The sequence below is a fragment of the Onychostoma macrolepis genome, chromosome 18 (assembly GCF_012432095.1).
Source record: "Onychostoma macrolepis isolate SWU-2019 chromosome 18, ASM1243209v1, whole genome shotgun sequence".
NCBI classification, from domain to species: domain Eukaryota; kingdom Metazoa; phylum Chordata; class Actinopteri; order Cypriniformes; family Cyprinidae; genus Onychostoma; species Onychostoma macrolepis.
In genome coordinates, this window is record NC_081172.1 from 11,588,340 (window position 1) to 11,608,023 (window position 19,684).

Genomic DNA, 19,684 nt, shown 5'->3' on the forward strand with positions numbered 1-19,684 from the left:
CCCGAGCCAAACAAAACACTCAGAAACATGTTGTGATTGACTGCCTGGGATGGTGGATGAGGAGCACAGTCACACACACACACACACACACACACACAGATCATCAATCACCACCATCATCATCATCATCAGGGCTGCTAAACGTCTCTTTCGAATTGACATTCTCACAACCCCCTAACACAAGAACACACACACTCTTAAGGAGGCTACAACACTCACTCTGTTCACAGTTGGTCCCAATAAAGCCAGTCCGACAGGCACACTGGCCAGTGATATGATCACAGTCAGCTCCATTTTGACAGCGGCACATCTCTGCACAGTCTCGCCCATAAAACCCTGAGGGACAGCCTGAAGGAAAGAGATATCCTGCTACATCACATTAACCTACAACACAGTTGGTGTACGCTGATGGCGCCAGCAACAGGAACCCAGAGTGAAAGAGAAGCCTCGACATTCGAATTCCACAAATGACCAAAATTTGTTATTATAACATGTACCTAATTGAATTATATTAGCATGACAGTGTTTCCCCTTTCACGACGGCCTCGTACACTAATAGCAATTCGTAGACAAACACACGTACAGTACATAAACACACAAACACGCAAAGACAGTCTGGCCACCAAAGATAACAAGCCTACTGGAGCAAACATTGCAGCAAAACACAAACTGATTTCATCACTCCTCAAGAAAGAGTTTATATCACTGCCGTCATAAAAAAAAAGTTTCAAACAGAGTGGCAGCAGAGGAGGGATCAAGAAATGATTGACGTAATGGATGTAAGATGGATTCAGTTTTTTTTGTAGGCGTGATGTTGATGGTTTTTGATTTCAGCCTTGAGCAAGGTCACATAATGAGTTAAATGACTGACGTGAAAAAATGTGCATTTATTATTAAGGACCACTCAGTGGCATCATAACATCATGAGATTTCATATCTCCCTGGTGCAGTTCTGAAATACTGCCAACAGATGTCACTGTGTCACTTTATGTTCATTACGTGTCCGGGAGAGAGTGTTTGCATGTGTATAATACTGGCTTGTTTGTACATTTAATAACTGTGAATGTGTGTGTACTTGTGTGTGAGGGAGACTCACGCTGCGTGCAGTAGAGGCCGGTCCAGCCCAGGCTGCACCTGCACTCTCCGTCGTAGGCACTACATTGGGCTCCGTTGTGACAGTTACATGAGTTCAAGCAGTCAGGGCCCCACTGGCCTATGGGACAAACTGAGGAGCCAGAGACACGTCAAATGAAGACTAACACACATGTGTAAAACACGCATCCAAACGCACATTTACACGCCCCTAATTGACAACGTATACAAAATAATGCATTTGATGTAAAATTTGCATGTTTTGCAAATAAAATGTGGTAGAGCCAAAATAAAGAGGAAATCACATCGAAATGAGGGGCATAGCTGCAGTATAAGCTGAAATGATCACTGTTTGGAATTAATAATTGAAATCCCTCAGCCAGTCCTCACCCCTTCACTTACAGCAAACAGTGTTAGATTAACAGCGCGAGAGGGGAGGGGGGCGCGAGGGCGAGCAATAAATTCTCCGGGACATTGTTGCTCTCGTCTCTATTTCATATTGCCGCTCTCTTGCGCTGCGTAAATTATTGAGAGTGTGCTATCAAGTAATTTATTGACAAAATTTTTGGTCTTGTGGAGTATTTGGCAAAGAAAAATGGACGTGGTCATGATTTATTACGTGGCACTATGACATGAGACGTCCATGAAAGACAAATGGCTGAAAATGGATGGGAAAGAGCAGTAGGAAAAAGCACAATAAAAGAAAGTGAAACTGAAAATGCAAACAAAGAGAAGGACAAATTGCTTCATACTCTGTGAACAGTCGTCTCCAGTCCAGCCTGGGAAACATTGGCAAGAGCCGTCAATGGGGTTGCAGGTGCCATTGTTAGTGCACACGCAGATCTCAGCACAGGCTTTCCCGTATTTGCCACTGGGACACACTGATGGGACAAAAACAGACATAACACAGACACAACACTTAAACCCGTGAGTCATTCATTCAATGGTAATCACAGCATATCTGGAGGACGCTAACAATGATTTCACTCCTCCGAACACTGATCTTAGTTCACAATAATGTTATTGTGTTTTCGAGTTAAATATTTGCATTCAAATTACATATCCTTCTGAAATAGCTTTTGCTTTCAGTGAAATGAAGGTGAAGTGTGTCAGCAGCGGCACTAAACAATTTAAGATTGAAATGATGAAAACTAATAATGATTATTTCCCAAACTCTAATACAGCCCCACCCCTGTCAACCATTCTTACGAAACGACAAAATGCTCTAATATTCACCAAGGCTGCATTTATTTGATTAAAAATCCAGTACAAAAGTATTTTTAATTATATAACAGTATTTTTAATTATATAATATTTCATAATATTACTGTTTTGTACTGGATTTTAATATATTAATTAAAATTGTAATATTTTTTATTTTAATGTGTCTCAAAATCTATTTCATTTATTTTTGATTTTTTTTCATTTATTCCTGCAATGGCAAAGCTGAATTTTCAGCAGTCATTGCTCCAGTGTTTAGTGTCACATAATTTACTGATTTGTTGTTTAAGAAACCTTTTTTATTATGATCAATGTTAAAAATGGTTGGGCTACTTAATATTTTAGTGGAATTGTGGAAAATTGGCTTATTTGGAAGGGTCATGAATAATAATGTTGAGCTCTGCTCTGATTGGCTGTTTCACAGTGCGGCTCATTTCAGTAGCAGGAAGGAAACACCGGGAAAATATATTTCAATACTTTCTCACGCAGTTATATCGTTGGGTAATTATACTGTAACATTTATTTCCATGATCTGCCGAACTTCTGATAGTTTGGCTGGAGGCTGGCCTAGAACATGGGCTGGTATACGTTATGCAAATGTTGGGAGCGTAACTATTAGTGATCCCGACTGTTATGTCACAGTCGGTGTTATGTTCTGATTCGCCTATTTTTCAGTGGTCTTTTTTATTCACGAGATTTACATAAGAAGGAGGAAACAATGGTGTTTGAGGCTCACGGTATGTCATTTCTATGTACAAAACTGTTATTATTCAACTATGCCAAGGTAAATACAGTTTTCCATTCTATGGCACCTTTAAATAATATTTCTATTTTTATATAAATAGAATATTTATATAAATATTTCTATATAATATTAATAATTAATAATATTTCTTTTTAGGTTAAGGTAATTATAGTGTCTCAATTAAACTTTACTGTATGTATATCTTGCAATTCACCTTTAAAACTTTTCAAAGATCATAATGCGTTATTGTATGTTCTATAATAGTTCTGCATGAGTAGTAACTGATGATAAACCAGAGTGACATGCGGGAGTGATTGTAAGTCATGTCTGTGTGCACTTCAAAGCTGAATCACCCTTCAAACATGTGCTTCTGTCACACTGTCCAATTATCCATCTTTGCCAGCTTTGCTCGGCACCGTCAAGAATAGGGTCGACTGATGTACTACGAAATTAAAAATAGAGCTTGTGTACATTTTTAATAAAATGAATATTTCACCATGCTCTGACACTTGCCTCAATTAGAAATTTTCGGTTTAGTTTAAAGCCCATCATGTTTTTCACTCCTCTCTATCTTCTAGTTTAGGTGAGTTCACAGCAAGGTACACACAATGGGATGCGTCCCTTTTGGAAGACATAGAAGTCTTCATCTTCTCATGAGAGTTGAAATATGGCCACACAACAGAGTCAGATGTTGCAATCAGACAGTTCGTCCACTGAGGTGAAGCTGAAACTAAATCTTTGTGCCACTGGCTTTTAATAATTACATGTCCACATTCTTCTCATTTTGTGCAAACTCTTTCAACTAACTCAAAAGCTTCCTCTTATTAGTTAGTGGCCCCCTCATGTCACGAGCTCCGTTTCATTCCAACTGTGACTAGCTGAAGTTCATTAGCTCGTTCTGAGATGGGTGAACGTGGGCTCAAGACATCGGAGGACGCCGGCATAGACCAAACTACAAAAAAGTAGGTATGTGGGCTAGCCACGATCCCCGCGAGGCCTGCCTTTCTTCCAGTAATTATGATCTGGACAAATTAAAACAAGCCTTTTCTCGAACCTTTTCCTACTTTTGCTTTAACATATAAAATATTTATTCACAAGACGGCTCTGAAAGCAATGAAAGTGAATTCTATATATTCATACTGCCTTTCCTTAATTCATGAAAAGACTGGTTAATTATTATGAGATGGTCTTATCTATATTTCATCTGGACGTCTCAGTTGGGTGCTGTGGAGTGGGAAGTGAGTGTTAGGGTTTATTAGTTTGAGTCTGCCTTGAAATCTGCCTCACTGACCTGAAACTTCACTCAGAATCCCGTAACTATGTATACTTGTATATAACAGTCAACATAGAGTGAATATTTACAGCGCTCTCTTCGGACAGTGAGGAGCTTCATTTGAAAAACTTTTAAAAAGTGAAAATTACAGTAGAGAAACGATCCCTTAAAAAAGTATATGCAGGGTTTATTCTGGTCAAACCCTACTCATAACAATGACATTTTCATTGCATCTTTCTCCATCGACAGCCAATCGAAGGTTGCCATGCTTTCTGATGAAATAAATTAGTTTTTCAAGCAACATATGCGCAGATATGTCATTATATTACAGTAGATGTTTTGCCATCAGCCAGAGATGGCAGATTTCAAAACTGCGCACTTCTCAGGGAGGGGGTTATCCATAAGCAGCACAGCTGAATGGGAATGTTAACGCATAGCTCTCTCCAGGTATTATAGACCTCCTAGACGTAAATTTTCTAAGCATGAAGTATATTAGTGGAAATTAACAAATTATTGTCTCTACACTGTCTCTGGTTTTCCACAGGAGCTCAACAAAAATGGAAAGCGGTGATATCGACCTGACTCTTCAGTGTTTGTCTCGCTCAGAAGAATGAACTCAGCAATATTCAGATTTCCTCTGAAGGTTATTTGTCAGAGTGTCAGTGATAATGCCAATTATTTTCAGTACGGCGGAGCCGCAGAGTCAGCGTGGCGTTCTGCGGATGGGCATGTTGCCAATGGCAGTGCGCACACACACAGAATGGCATAACATGCCATGCGGGTCGAGTACAGCTCATTTCAGTGACAGGTAGGTTGAGAGGGGTAAACTGCTATTTATGTGCATCATTTATGTATATGATCTCCAACAGAACTGCAATATCGTCATTACGTACCAATCAAAATGCAACAATAAATGGCAGTGTCTATCCATTTATGCTTCCTAAAGAGTGCACAATCCAGCCGCATAATTTCATCTACATAACAATCGATTCTGGTTCGCTCTGGTTCATCAGCAGGAGAAGTAGCAACTAGAAGGAAAGACCTTTGATGTCATTACAGTTTGTGTGAATTGCTTCCAGAAGACGAGTCACCTGCTTATATGGGTCTGAATCATGCATTTTTAAAATGTGAGGAAAAAATCTTCAGCTAGATTTTCTCTGCCAAAATTTTCACTAGCCCCACCACAAAAATGATAATAAATGATTTTATTATGAGCAATGTATTTTTATAGACATTTTAAATGTACCAGTAAATGTTTTCTTTTAATGATACTGATAATTACAAAAAGATAAATATAATATTTTAAGTTTAGAAATTTACAAAAAATAATACTAAAATTAGTATTATTATTAAAAAAAAGAAAAGAAAAGATAAATATATATACAACTATAAGTAAAACTCCACAACAACTATAATTCATTAACGCACTGTTGCTGCAAAACAATAACTAGCTTGTAACTTGACTTTTTCCTGATTTTTCCAAGACTGTAACTATAAGTCATTCCCACAATCTCGACAAAACTTGTGTTAATCTATGTCAGCCAGTTAGACGACGTTACATTGGTGACAAGTTTAAACCAGCAGAATTTGCGACAACACTGTTCAATACCCAAAAAAAGTTTTCAAGGCATTATAATTATTGACAGCAACATTTACATCAGCTGGCCAGAAACATTTTCACATTGGCCCCTGAGAGTTGTGCAAAAAGCAAAAAAGTGCAAATTGTGTGTTAGCAACAAGAATGTGTCAACAGTTTTGCAGAAACGGCGTATTTCTGGCACATTATCAGGAGAAATGGATGCCTTAGTGCATTGATTCAGTCATAGTGTGCTTCCGATTGAAAAATACTGTAATTATAGTAAAGGTAGTTGGACAGTGATGTGACCATACTTCTCTCGTACCTCTCTCCAAGCACAACTAGCCTCCAAGGATCTGTAGTGAGGTCCGTGGGTGAGAAGGAGAGAAAAATAGAGAGAGAAAGTAGAGAAACAGAGGGCAAGGAATGAGAGCTACTTGCCTTGGTTGCAAAGCGAGCCGAAGAAGCCGGCCAGACACTCACAGTGACCCGTGACGTGGTGGCACGGCCCTGTGCTATGCACACACTGTGGGCATGACTGGCTACAGCGGTGCCCATAGAAACCAGGAGGGCAAACTGTCACGGGGGAAAGGACAGCAAGGGGAGGAGAGGAATAAAACAGAAAAGACAACAGAGATTTGGAAGGAAAGATAAAGTGGGAAAGCAAGAAAAAACAAATTAGAGATTAGACACTTAATAAAAGGAAAATATGAATACAAATATGTATTATTAGATTGAAGGACTTAGCAAACATACAGGCAACTGTAGCTACAAAAATACTGTACAAAGCAGTTCACATTATTACATAACATTTAGAAACATCAATATCTTTGTCCTGTTATTCACTAAAATAAAACCTTATGTACTCTACCATTCAAAAGATTTGGGTCAGTATTTTTTTTATTGCTAATAAATAGTAATAAATTACTATATGTGACCCTGGACCACAAAACCAGTCATAAGTAGCACAGGTATATTTGTAGCAATAGCCAACAATACTTTGTATGCGTCAAAATTATTGATTTTTCTTTTATGCCAAAAATCATCAGGATATTAAATACAGATCATGTTCCATAATGATATTTTGTAAATTTCCCACTGTAAATATATCAAAACTTAATTTTTGGTTATTAATATTCCTTGCTAAGAACTTTGCACAACTTTAAAGGGGATCTTCTCAAAATTTAGATTTTTCAGATTCCAGATTCAAATAGCTGTATCTCATCCAAATATTGTCCTATCCTAACAAACCATACATCAATGGAAAGCATATTTTTTTATACAGCTTTCAGACGATGTATAAATCTCCATTTAAAAAAAATGGACCCTTATGACTGGTTTTGTGGTCTAGGGTCACATATGCTTTTATTCAGCAAGGAGGCATTCAACTGATCTAAAGTCACAGTAGTTAATGTTACAAAAGATTTCAAAATCATCTTTTCATCACAGGAATAAATACAATTTTTAAACATTAAAATAGAAAACTGTTATTTTAAATTCTAATAATATTTCACAATATTACTCTTTTTACTGTATTTTTGATCAAATAAATGCAGCCTTGATGAGCATAAGAAAATCTTACTGACCGCAAAGTTTTGAATGGCAGTGTATAGAAATATACTTTAGCACTTCATTTCAGTAATGTTACAATCTATGGCCACTTGAGGTCTGAAACATTCTTCCAGGTACTAGCGTTGAACCCTAAACCACGGAGCCACTGTCACCTGTACAACTAATGTAGGCAGAAATAATGAGAGGGTTTTGTCGTCCTCATGGTCAGGCTCATTGTTTCACAGACCATGAGGGCTCAGTCTGTCTCTATCACTCAACTCTGTCCAAGACAGGAGCTTCTGTGGGTCATTTTTCTTCATTAGAGCCTTGATTCGCTTTAATTGCTGTAGCTTTGTGTAATGCAGGAGAGTAGTGTGTGCTGACCTTTCCACCATGGGTGGTGGGCCTTTGTAATTAAGATAATTGTACAACAACGAACAGTGTGGTGAAGATTAATCGCATTCCCTTTCCTTTCTTGCTGCAATCTTTGAACACACACTTGCATACACATCTCCTTACTGTGTCAATCTCAAGACACATGTCCAGATCATTTTTCTCCCCAAAATCAAGAGACACAAATAATAAATTATATTTTGCATAAAGAAAACTATATTAAGATTTTGACAACCCTACATTTTGACAACCCTACATTTTCCTAATCTACTTTCAATGTAACATAAAAAACAAAATAATAATATATAAAATTTAGCAACCTAGAAGTATTCATTGTATACATCATGTTAGTACATATTGTACTGCCTTTAATTAATGCAGTATTTTTTTTTTAAACATTGTATTGCAGTGTTTCTTTTTAACTTTATGGATTATTCCAGTTTTTATTTTATTTTTAAAAATTATTATTAGTAGTAGTATTTTTAGCTGTAATACTTACTATTAAAATAAGAATGGGAATATAATGAGATTCAATGACAATAATGGAACAGGAAAAAAAAATCTGAAAAGTAAAACTAAAATGTTAGGTAAAATATATTTACTAATTTTATTTATTAAAAATGTATTCAATGAAAACAGACAGAACGACAGAATGACAGATAGATAGCAAGATGCTGAAAATTTAGTTTTGATCACATCAATAAATTACATTGTAAAATATTTTCAAATAGAAAGCAGTTATTTTAAATAGTAAAAATATTTCACAATATTACTGCTTTTGCTGTATTTTTGATCAAATAAATGCAGGCTTGGTGAGCAGAAGAGAATTCTTTAAAAAACACACACACACACCCACACACACACACACACACATATATATATATATATATATACACACACACACACATATGTATACATTAACAGAATAAACAAGTATATTTATTTGTAATATGGACTATTAATCTATTTATTGAATGCCTGTTGTTTATTAGACAGATAACATGTTAGATAGATAACCAGGACATGTTTTTTGATGCTCACCTGTCTCCTGCTATATTACTGACTTTACCATATACAGACTATATTTGATCCTTGAAAATGACCAGCAATCAGTCAGCTTATCTGTTGAGGGCACAGTGTGGTAAAGAGAAACAGCAAGAGCAAAACAGTGTCTTAAGAAGCAGACCCTTGAGAGGCCGAGTAAACACTTCTCCTCATGGAGAGGCTGATGAGAGCCCCACATGGACACTGCATCTCTACAGCGATCCAGGCCTGAAGTGATTAAGACTTGTGTGATTAAAGATTTGCTCGCACATGTTCATGACTCTTCACTAAGTGCTTCCCTCTTCAACCATCCCCACTCCACTCCCAGAGGGTCACCGTCTGGATGTAACAGTCTTGACCCCCTCTCATCCCCACCAGTTGTTTATCATCTCGGTTGAAGTGTGTTCAAATAAACCACTTATGTGACAGGCTTTGAGAAGGTGACATTGTGTAAAGAGTGTCACTGGAAGGAGAACTGAAGTTTACAGGAAGCTTACTTCTTTTGCAGGAAGTCCCGCGGTAGCCGGGAGCGCACACGCAGGTTCCGTCTTCAGGAGAGCAGGAGCCTCCGTTCTGGCATGAGCAGGTCATGGAGCAGTTAGGCCCCCAGAAGCCTTGAGGGCAGATGCTGTCACAGTGGATGCCTGTTAAAAACAAATGAGGGAAGTATCAGTGCGTGTTCTCCATGTGATTCCATATTTGCTATTATTGCAGAAAACAGTAGTGGGAATAGATGCAGGAAAGCGAAACAAACAAAAGCAAAATAAATCAGATGCTTGTTTGGAAAAGAGACATGTGCGATGGGGGATGCTTGAACCTTAAGGGCACTGCTTTTATAGCAAGCTAGTATCACATTTTCTATTGGGACAGCAACAGAGTACCAAGCAGGCTTCTCTGAAAGCACAAGTCCTGGTTTCAAAAGCGTGGGGTGTGTGTAGGTTCATGCATCTCTTGGCCGCAGCACTGGGCCGCTCTGTGCTGTGCTCTGTATGTATTTTTGATCAGACTGGGCCTCCCTGCCAGTGCAGAGTGTTCATTAACAGGGCCAAGTCCCTCGAGTGGTTGAGCCTCCTCTCCCATTCTCTTTCAGCTGGTTTGTGTGTAGAGTTCCACTAGGGACACGCTCAAGTACACACACTCACACACACACACAAATATATAAAGAAGAGACCTACAATGTCGTTTCAAAGTGTTGTAATGTAATGACATTAGCTGGTCATGCTGGGGTTACAACAAAAACAGGAAAACAACAAGGCACATGGACACACGTCTCACAAACAAGCTTACAACAGAACCAGCACAGCAGACAAACAGCTAAATGCTGAATACTATAAAACAGATCATAACAGAAATACAAGAATGCATATAAAATGTAATATAACGAAATAATAGAAAAGACACAATATATATATGTTCATATAAATTTAGATAGATGGATAGCTTTTTTATTAGATGACAGATGGATAGTTTTTAAATTAAACATCTTAAATTAATCATAACTAACATTCTTCTTCCTTGCAGGCTTAACATTTGTCTTTTCCTTGCAGGCCTAACGTTTGTATGCTTTTGAGAGCAAAATGTACCAACACTTTAGTTAGTATGTTGCAATTACGGATGCATATGGACAAGACGGCCAGACGTCTGTCTGAATATAAAAATAACTATAACAACCCATGACTTGAGTAATGAGCTGAAGTAATCAAAAACCAAATTTGTTTTTCAAGTAACGGAGTGGAGGTTCATTGAATTTCACTTATGAAGAACCAATTACATTACTTTGCCATGCACCTATGCTATACAAACTGTTTTTCTCTTATTTTGGGTGAGATTCTCTGCGATTGGTATGAGGTCCTCCTGGCCATGATTAAAGCTTATTCAAGGCATTGTCTGGAGTTAGTCTGGTTACCGCTGCGCAGCAGGCATAGTGGAACACTAGAGATCTTAGTCTGACATTGTTAGACGAGACATTGTCTGACTAAGAGTGAGACTCTCTTAGGAGTCAGGTAGCTGTAATTCGCCTGGTTCCCCAGTGCGGTCAGAGCTATCACGATTAGCTGTCAGAAGAGTCACCTGAGGATAATTTTTGATGTCAGGAGTCACCCGATTTAACTTAAGTCAGGTGCGTAGGGGAATTTCTACAATAATTCTGGTTATTAATATTATTAACATATTAAGAGTTCAGATGCAAAAGCCTCTAAGTGGCGTCTGAAATTTTCTTCTAAAATTAGCATTTTTATCAGGCTCTGATATTTATGTTCAGTTATTTTACTTTAATTGCATAGAAAAGGACCATTAGAGTAAAATTACTGAACTTAAACATAGAAGCCTGATAAAAATGCTAATTTTAGATGAAAATTTCAGACGGCAATCTTCATATATATGTATATATATATATATATATATATATATATTAGTGCAGTCAAACGATGTGGCTGCTGTCATCAATTTAAAAAAAGCCATTAGTCATTTGGTGCAATGAACTACAGTGAACTGACCACAGTTAAGACTAAGTACACCATTTATCTTTGGTAAAATCAGTGTAATGCTCATCCTCGAGTGGCTTATTGCTTTAATAATACAACTTAAATAAATTAGCATCTATATATTTCACACTCCATAAGCAAGATGGCATAGAAGGTTGAAATGGTGTGCACACACACACACACACACACGCACACACACACATATACTCTCAAGCACATCCTTTCAAGCAGCAGTTCAGGAACCTCATTTACAATTTCCTTTGACAGAGACTTTCTGAGTGTGTGTCACGGCCCATTAAAATGGCATTAGTCCCAGGGCTTTGAATTAGACCGGGTCTAAACTTCAGGGACAGGCATCATACCTGCTTCACCTCTGTGGCAGAACAGAGAAGTGGTCGGTTGGAGAGGCAACGCGGATGTGCAGTTAAGACAAGCCCAGCCACCGCACATCAAAGGAGGGGCAAGCCTGTTTGAGCTTCTGCTGGGCTGGGCAAAAAAAAAGTCCTGCACTTCCTTTATTGTCAGCAATGAATGAGAATAGAAGAGTGCCCTGAAAGCCTAATGGTGACAAACAGAGGGGCTTTTGAGTAGAGCGAGGGAGAAGAAAGAGGAGAAGTGACTCTCTGCATATGAGACTTTTCTAGAAGAGAACTGCCAGGGGGACTGGCAGCCAATTAATGAGTAAAGAGCAAATACCATCATATACCATCACTTTCCACCGCACTTTACATATTAAGTGGACACACGGGCTCACATACCTGCACACGTAATGCAAAGATTTCTAGAGTACACTCTGTGTTATACCCACGATCCTCCAGTCTAGAGCCCCTGGAGCACTTAATATTACATGTCCACATTTCTTTGCTTTCTCACTCTATCGCTCTCCCAGTTATTTTGTCTCTTTCTCTTCCTCCCTCCATTAAACGCACACACAGTTTTATTGAAAGTGACCATTTAATTCCAGTCTCACACATCCCTTTCTTTCTCTCTTTTGATAAAACACACTCTCAGCTTGTCTGTCCTTGGGCATATCTTTCTATATGTTCTACTCCTCCATTCTTTAGTAATACTTTTCATTTTTATCAAAAAAATCTTCCAACTGCTGCTCTTCAAAGACAGTCCGTTTACTTTCTTACCTTACTGACATCATAATTAATATTTTATTTGTGATAATTTATTTGTTATTTTTATTACTATTTTTCACAACCATTTTCCACACTATCTCTGGCCCTTAGAATTAAATGGATTTTTAAAAATTATATATATATTTTTGCTGCTGTACTATTAAGCCTTCTATGCATATGCTTTGGCCAATTTTCATGACCTTTCCAGTTTGCGATTACTAGATAAGGATTTGTGAAAATCATTTTGGTTCATATGATTCACTTATGAATCGTTTTATTTGTTTAATGAAATGAAATAAAATGTTTTTTTTCAATTTGTAATAAAAAAACCACTAATACTAATATAAAAAAATAATACATAGATACACACACACACACACACACACACACACACACACACACACACATATAAACTTTCTAAATAAAAATATAAAATTAAAAATTCATTATTGCTCCTCAGTTTCTTTAAATGAACTTTTGGGACTGGGAGGAAGTTTTGAGAGATACAGTTGCAGGGCTTTATAGTTATAGTATAGACTTTATAGTACAAACTCTTATTTCAGAAGATCAATTCAAATTTGATATGACCTATTTAAATGAGCAACCTCAAAAACATGACTCCACATGATATTCCTTATCATACACTCTTATGCAATCTCTCTCTCTCCCCATCTCATGTGTAGCTCATTCTCTTAAATTCTTAGACCTGACGCTATCTTCTCACATATGCACTATGTACGTCTAGCTCTGTCTGTCTCTCTCTCTCTCGATAGCTTCCATAAATCACTACTCTGCATAGTCTCTTTGTTCAGATGCTCACAGTCTCAGAGGCCTATTTGCACCCTGGTGACTCCATTAGGCCTGGCAGATGGCGGAGACCTGGGCAGGATGCAGAGCGTGAGATTTCTGCGTAGTTGGCTCCTTCTTGCAGATAATGAAAGCCACATCATTTCCCAGTACACATGGTCAGAATTCGGAGACCTGAACGGAGAGAGTTATGGAGGGCCTGAAGGCAAAGCCACATCTACCATCTCAACCTGCTCCCTTACGCTTCTTGTATAACATGTTCACATGCCGAAGAACTTGTAAACACAGCCCTTCTGTGATATTCAAACATGTCCACTGCCTCTCATATCTCTTTCTTGGACACACAGTGCTGAGACCGCTGCAACAGAAGGTGTAAGCGCAGTGTGAAAGCCATATATGCAAACCGCAGAACGATTGCTTCATTCTAGGTCAGTGCAATCTAATTAGGTAACATGTTCAGCAACAGTTATTATAAATGCTTCATGCTTTCAGAGATATCATATTAATCTGCCCGCAGGCTGTGTGTCCTACGGTAACATCTTTTGGAGGCATGGTGGTCCTGTGTTGAATAATCTGAACAATATACACACACATATGTAGAATCGGTTTAACTTAACACACAACATTAGCAGGAGCTGAACTAAAAATGTACTATTGCTGGATTTCGTGTTTTCATAATTATATTTCAGAAAAAAATCATGAATTTTCCCTCAAGATGAAAGCAGTTGAAAGATTAATACTTTCATGATTACAAAGAAAACACAGATTTTATTATTTCTGGATTACTTTAAAAATTAACACTGCAATATTTTTTGGGAAAATCCATTACATTCTAACAATAAACTATAGCAGATGCTTCGGGGTGGATATTATATATTATATTTGTGTCATGAAGACACATTGTGGTATCTCGAGAGACGTCAATATCTTCAAAATTCTGCCAGCGGATTCTTATGATTAGCAGCAGTATCACTATTAGTAGCAAGTCTGTTTCACACTACTAGTAGTAAGTCTGTTTCACAGCTTGAGCAAGCAGCGCTGAAGCGTAACTGTAACAGCAGGGTCTCATTGTACTTTTACACTGACAGTGTTTCTGCAGCGTAACAGAACTGCAGCTCTATACAGAATATAAAGTCATTTCTGGATGACCACACCGAGTATTCCTATAACAATTGGCCATAACATAAAATGGGCTACCAATAATTTGTACTCGATCATCTTGAAAACTTCATCCTCATAAAATCAAAGCGTAGCTATAAACTTAAGTGTTTACACTAGTGTTCAGATGTTTGAGGTTGGTAATATTTTTAATGTTTGTAATAAGTACAGTATCTCATGCTAACCTAGCCTGCATTAATTGGATTAAAAATACAGTAAAAAATGTGAAATATTATTACAATTTAAAATAACGGTTTTCTAATTTAATATATTTTAAAATATAATATATTCCTGTGATGGCAAAACTGAAATTGCTCCAGTCTTCAGTGTTACATGATCCTTCAGAAATCATTCTAATATGATGATCTGGTGCTCAAGAAACATTTCTTATTATTATGAAAGAATGTTAAAAACAGATATTTTTTTTAACATTTAAAGCGTCCTTTGTGCCTGTCACTGCATGTTTAAATCACATCAATTCTTCTTTCAACAATGAGTGAGTAATTCACTCCAGCTTCTATGTTGCTCCATAAAATCCTATTTTAACATGTCGATGTGATTATGTCACTGGTCATACACTCACCTGTCCATCCTGGCAAACAGCGACAGAATCCACTCACAGGGTCGCATCCATCAGCGTGGTTACAGTCACAACGCTCGCGACACTCCAGCCCGTATGTGCCATCCTGAATAACCACACACACACAAACCATCTTGCTAAGCTTAAACTGCCCTGTCATGACAAATATTTATAAATCAAATGGCCAGTCTTGCTAGCCTCTGGCAGAGAGACAATGGAACCGGTCCCGGGAAGATACTCACGGGGCAGGGTTGCTGGCAGCGTTCCCCTCTCCAGCCCGAGGTACAGGTACAGGAGCCGTCGATTGGGTCACAAGCCGCACCATTGGCACACAAACAAGTCTGATTACAGCCCAATCCCCAAGTCCCGCTGGAGCACAGGATTGAGCAGTCTACACCTTGCCAACCTGTAAAACAAAGGGAGACGGTACAGACATTCGTTAATTTATCTACTCCACCACCGGTTCTTTCAGTTGTTTATTTGCTAAAAACCGAGGGGTTAACATTTTCTTTTTGAGTTCTAGCCAAAGCTTCTCTAGTTTATAACAGTGTTCAATTAATAGAGCGGGAAGAGGGGGAAGTGAGGTCACGTCTTGACAGAAGCCAGAGGATTCTTGTCTCCCTCGGCTCACGCCGCAAAGCAGTCAATGAGTTGAATATATGCATGGTTTGAGGTCAACATAAGAGCAGAGTGGGATAGGCAGAGAAGTTGTGTAGCACACTGGGGTTCTGCATTATGAATGGGATGAGGATTTTAAAGGTACTGTCTCTAATGAGCTTCCTTCCAAACTGGAGGGACCTGAATGAATACTCTGCTGGTGCAGGCCTTTAAGGACGAGTCCATGTTTATGCAACAATAAAGGCCATCCCGCAGGTACGGTTAGCTGCGGTCAGCCAAACGCTGAGCACTCACAGGGCTCTTGTGGATTCACGCTGCATTTTTTATGCTATTACAGCCTAAAAAGGCCATATGTGCATGTAAATGCTAAGTGGTTATGTATCCTTTGAAAGTGACCTGGAGAGACTTTGGATCCTTTGATACTGAAACACCAGTTTTTTTGTAATGACAGAGATGGATATATAGAGAACAGATAGGGATATTATTTACTGTTGGGGGTTTTTTTTTTATGTATGATGTCCGGAAAGTGTTTTTGGACTATAACAGGCTTGTCAGGCACTCCTAATTTTTATTTATAGACAGGGTTAATTCTTTAAACATTGACATCTGTTTTAAAGGGAATTAGAAAATGATTAATTAGTCCCAGAGTAATCGAACGTAAAGATTACGACTTTTCCTTAGCATTTGATTGCATGTATTGATTGCATGTATTGACTGCATGTATTGATTGCTTATTGATTTATTTGTACAGGTCAAGCTATAATCTTATTATTAGGTTGGTTTTAAACCCATAGTCTCTCATGGCTTTCCCACGATAAAAAGAAGAAGGAGAGCACATTATTCCATACCTTCTTTACAGATGCAGGAGCCATCGATCGGTGAGCAGGATGCCTGGTTGTGGCAGTGGCAGGTGGAAGTGCAGTTAGTACCGTATAGTCCACGTGGGCAGGTTTGGGAACAGTCGTCTCCCTGAAAAACACACAAGAGATGAACTGTTCAAGAAATATATATTAAACAAATTTTGCCCGGGCAACTACATACAACAATGTATCAACTGTACAGTAATGTGTGAAACCCCCCAGAACATTTTAGCCACGTTGGGAAGTAACTTACATGTAATGGCATTTTGTTATTAAATTATAAAATAAGGTTACACTTTATTTTAAGCAGTGTCCTTGTTACAGTCTAATTATACATTTAAGTACAGAGTAATATTAATTAACTACATGTACTTACTATATGGTTAGGGTAAGGACTGGGCTACTTCCATGTAATTATGCATAATTAATTGTAATTATAGTAGTAAATACATGTAATGTGTAACAAGGTCACCTTAAAATAAAGTGTTACCCAAAATAAATGTAACTGTACTCAGTTACAGTTACTGAGGAAAATGTGTAATTAACTGACAATTACTTATGAGAATGTTAACGATTACAAAGGGGGTTACATCTGAATATTTTCACACATACACACACATAAAGATTTAATTGATTTCTTTCCCAAATTAAGATACCATTGTTTCAGGAGTTTAGGACACAGAATTTTTTATTTACTATTTGGATTTATGTGTATGATTTATTTTAAGGTTAACTGTTTTTTCCAAGGTATTGTTAGATGCTGGTGTTTCCTGTCATAGCTATGCAAAGATTTGATTTCAAAAACAGTATCATAGCTATTAAACTATATTTTGTTATGATCTTAAATCTGTATTTAACCGATCTCAAAGTAAAAAGAGATGTTAAAGTCTGATTTTGTGGTGGTTGTGCTTTAAAATTAAATGATTGAAATCTTAATTCAAGTGATGAAGGATTTTGAAAGTCTGACAGTAATTAGTGTTCAGTACTACTGTAAGGTTAACCCATGCCTGGTTTAAATGTTAGAAAATGATTAACAGTTAAAAACACTCGTTAGAAATTTGGAAAAGTAATCAAAAACAATCAAGTGTAATCAGTTACATTACTTTAAGAATATAATTGAAATAGTTACACTACTTATACATTTTAAGTAGGGTAATTTGTAATCTGTAACCCATTACATTTCCAAAGTAACTTTCCCAAAACTGATTTTAGCAACTATATAGCCACACCCTGGCAACTACCCATGATAGCCTAGCAATAGAATAGCAATGTGATAAAACCACCCATAACACCTTGGCAACCACCCAAAACAACATACACCCTACAACAAAGTACAAAACCACCTAGAACATTTTAGCAACTACATAGCAACACCCTGGCAAACATTTACTTCACCCTAGCATCGTAATTAGGGATGCAACGGTATGAAAATTTCTTATCACGATTATAGTGACCAAAATGATCATGGTTATCAGTATTATCACGGTATTATTAAAATGTGCTGGAGATGTTCAAAAAGTACAGACACATAAATCCCTTCACCAAGTTTTATATTTAAAAATCAACAAACGACAAATAAAATGACTTTTTGTTTGCATAATTACTAAAACAATAACATTACCAATGATTTTAAATGACAACTTGACTGACAGCAGTTTAATAGCATGTTCAAATATCTATTGTAAATGATTCATAGAAAAGGTAAACCTCACATTTCAGCCTTTAAATAAAGAAAAGGGTTTAGTCAAAATGATAATTGATTAATAAATGGTTATATGTATTTTATCTGCTCCATAAATAATTCTACATAACTAATAATCTGAATTGTTTAAATGTGCAGAATCTGCATAAGCTTGTTTTTCCTCAACTGGTCAAAATTTAAAGCAGGGCATGCAAATTCGGTCCGTTTTTGGCCAGACAGAAACTGCACACAGGCTGAATGTAAATATGTGACCCTGGACCACAAAACCAGTCTTAAGTCGCTGGGGCATATTTGTAGCAATAGCCAAAAATACATATTTTATGGGTCAAAATGATAAATTTTTATTATATGCCAAAAATCATTAGGATATTAAGTAAAGATCATGTTCCATGAAATTTCCTACTGTAAATATATCAAAACTTAATTTTTGATTCGTAATATGCATTGCTAAGAACTTCATTTGGACAACTTTAAAGGCGATTTTCTCAATATTTCTCAATATTTTTTGGCACCCTCAGATTCCAGATTTTCAAATAGTTGTATCTCGGCCAAATATTGTCCTATCATAACAGAACATACATCAATGGAAAGCGTATTTAATCGGTTTTCAGATGGTGTATAAATCTCAATTTCGAAAAATTGACCCTTATGACTGTTTTTTTTTTTGTTTTGTGGTCCATGGTCACATATAAGTCTCTGTAAATCCACTCTCTGACAGCAGGTGGCGCTTTATATGGAAAAGCTGAATACAGCTGTTTCCCGTAAACTCCGTGGACAAAGCAGTATTGCGATTAAGAACGCTTCCTTTAGGTATTACCTGGAGCGAAAATGAAAACAAAATGCCATCGAATCGTTTCTGAAGACAGTCAGAACCTTCAGAGGTACATTCACATAATTAATTAATTCATATATTCATTTGTATAATTCCTCAGCACTCTTTTAAAACCTCCCAGCTTTTCCGCCCTAGTTTCACTCAAAACGAAACTACTCTGTGCTCACGTAAGACTGATACTGAAAACTCTGCTTTATGCTGGACAGTATTTATTTATCGTGAGATGTTCAAATCGCGTTAATCGAATACAGTTTTAATGATAATTAAAAATGAAACGGTAATACTAACTGTGGGGAATTTTATCGTGATTTATCGGTAATCGTTACATCCCTAATCGTAATAGCAAGTTTTACTCAGGCAGGTACACATTTCTTTCAGAAAATACAAAAATTGAGTCAATAGAATTTTTCTCTACTTACTGGAAACCACCTACAACAATTTTGCAACTACAGAGCAATGTGTTAAACCACCCAGAACACCTTATTATCCAGTAGCCACATAGCAACACCCTGGTAACCACACCCAGCATAATCTAGCAACAGAACAGTAATGTGCTAAAACTACCCCAAAAATCTTAGCAAGCATATAAAAATATACAAAACCACCCAGAACTTTTTAGCAACTG

At 37.3% G+C, this 19,684-nt stretch overlaps 1 protein-coding gene across 4 annotated transcripts in view; it reads right to left on the bottom strand.

Annotated features, from left to right (window-relative positions):
- Window positions 1-19,684, bottom strand: part of megf11 (multiple EGF-like-domains 11) — a 118,724-nt gene that overhangs the window by 13,254 nt on the left and 85,786 nt on the right. For 2 of the 4 annotated variants that reach the window (XM_058752225.1, XM_058752224.1), the window contains 8 exons: window positions 16,514-16,634; window positions 15,290-15,453; window positions 15,051-15,153; window positions 9,393-9,539; window positions 6,349-6,483; window positions 1,845-1,973; window positions 1,097-1,225; window positions 220-348 (listed from right to left, as the gene is read on the bottom strand). In XM_058752225.1, coding sequence (XP_058608208.1) covers window positions 220-348; window positions 1,097-1,225; window positions 1,845-1,973; window positions 6,349-6,483; window positions 9,393-9,539; window positions 15,051-15,153; window positions 15,290-15,453; window positions 16,514-16,634 — 1,057 coding nt within the window. The remainder of the gene's footprint in view (window positions 1-219; window positions 349-1,096; window positions 1,226-1,844; window positions 1,974-6,348; window positions 6,484-9,392; window positions 9,540-15,050; window positions 15,154-15,289; window positions 15,454-16,513; window positions 16,635-19,684) is intronic. The other 2 variants (XM_058752227.1, XM_058752226.1) reach the window with 2 other exon arrangements.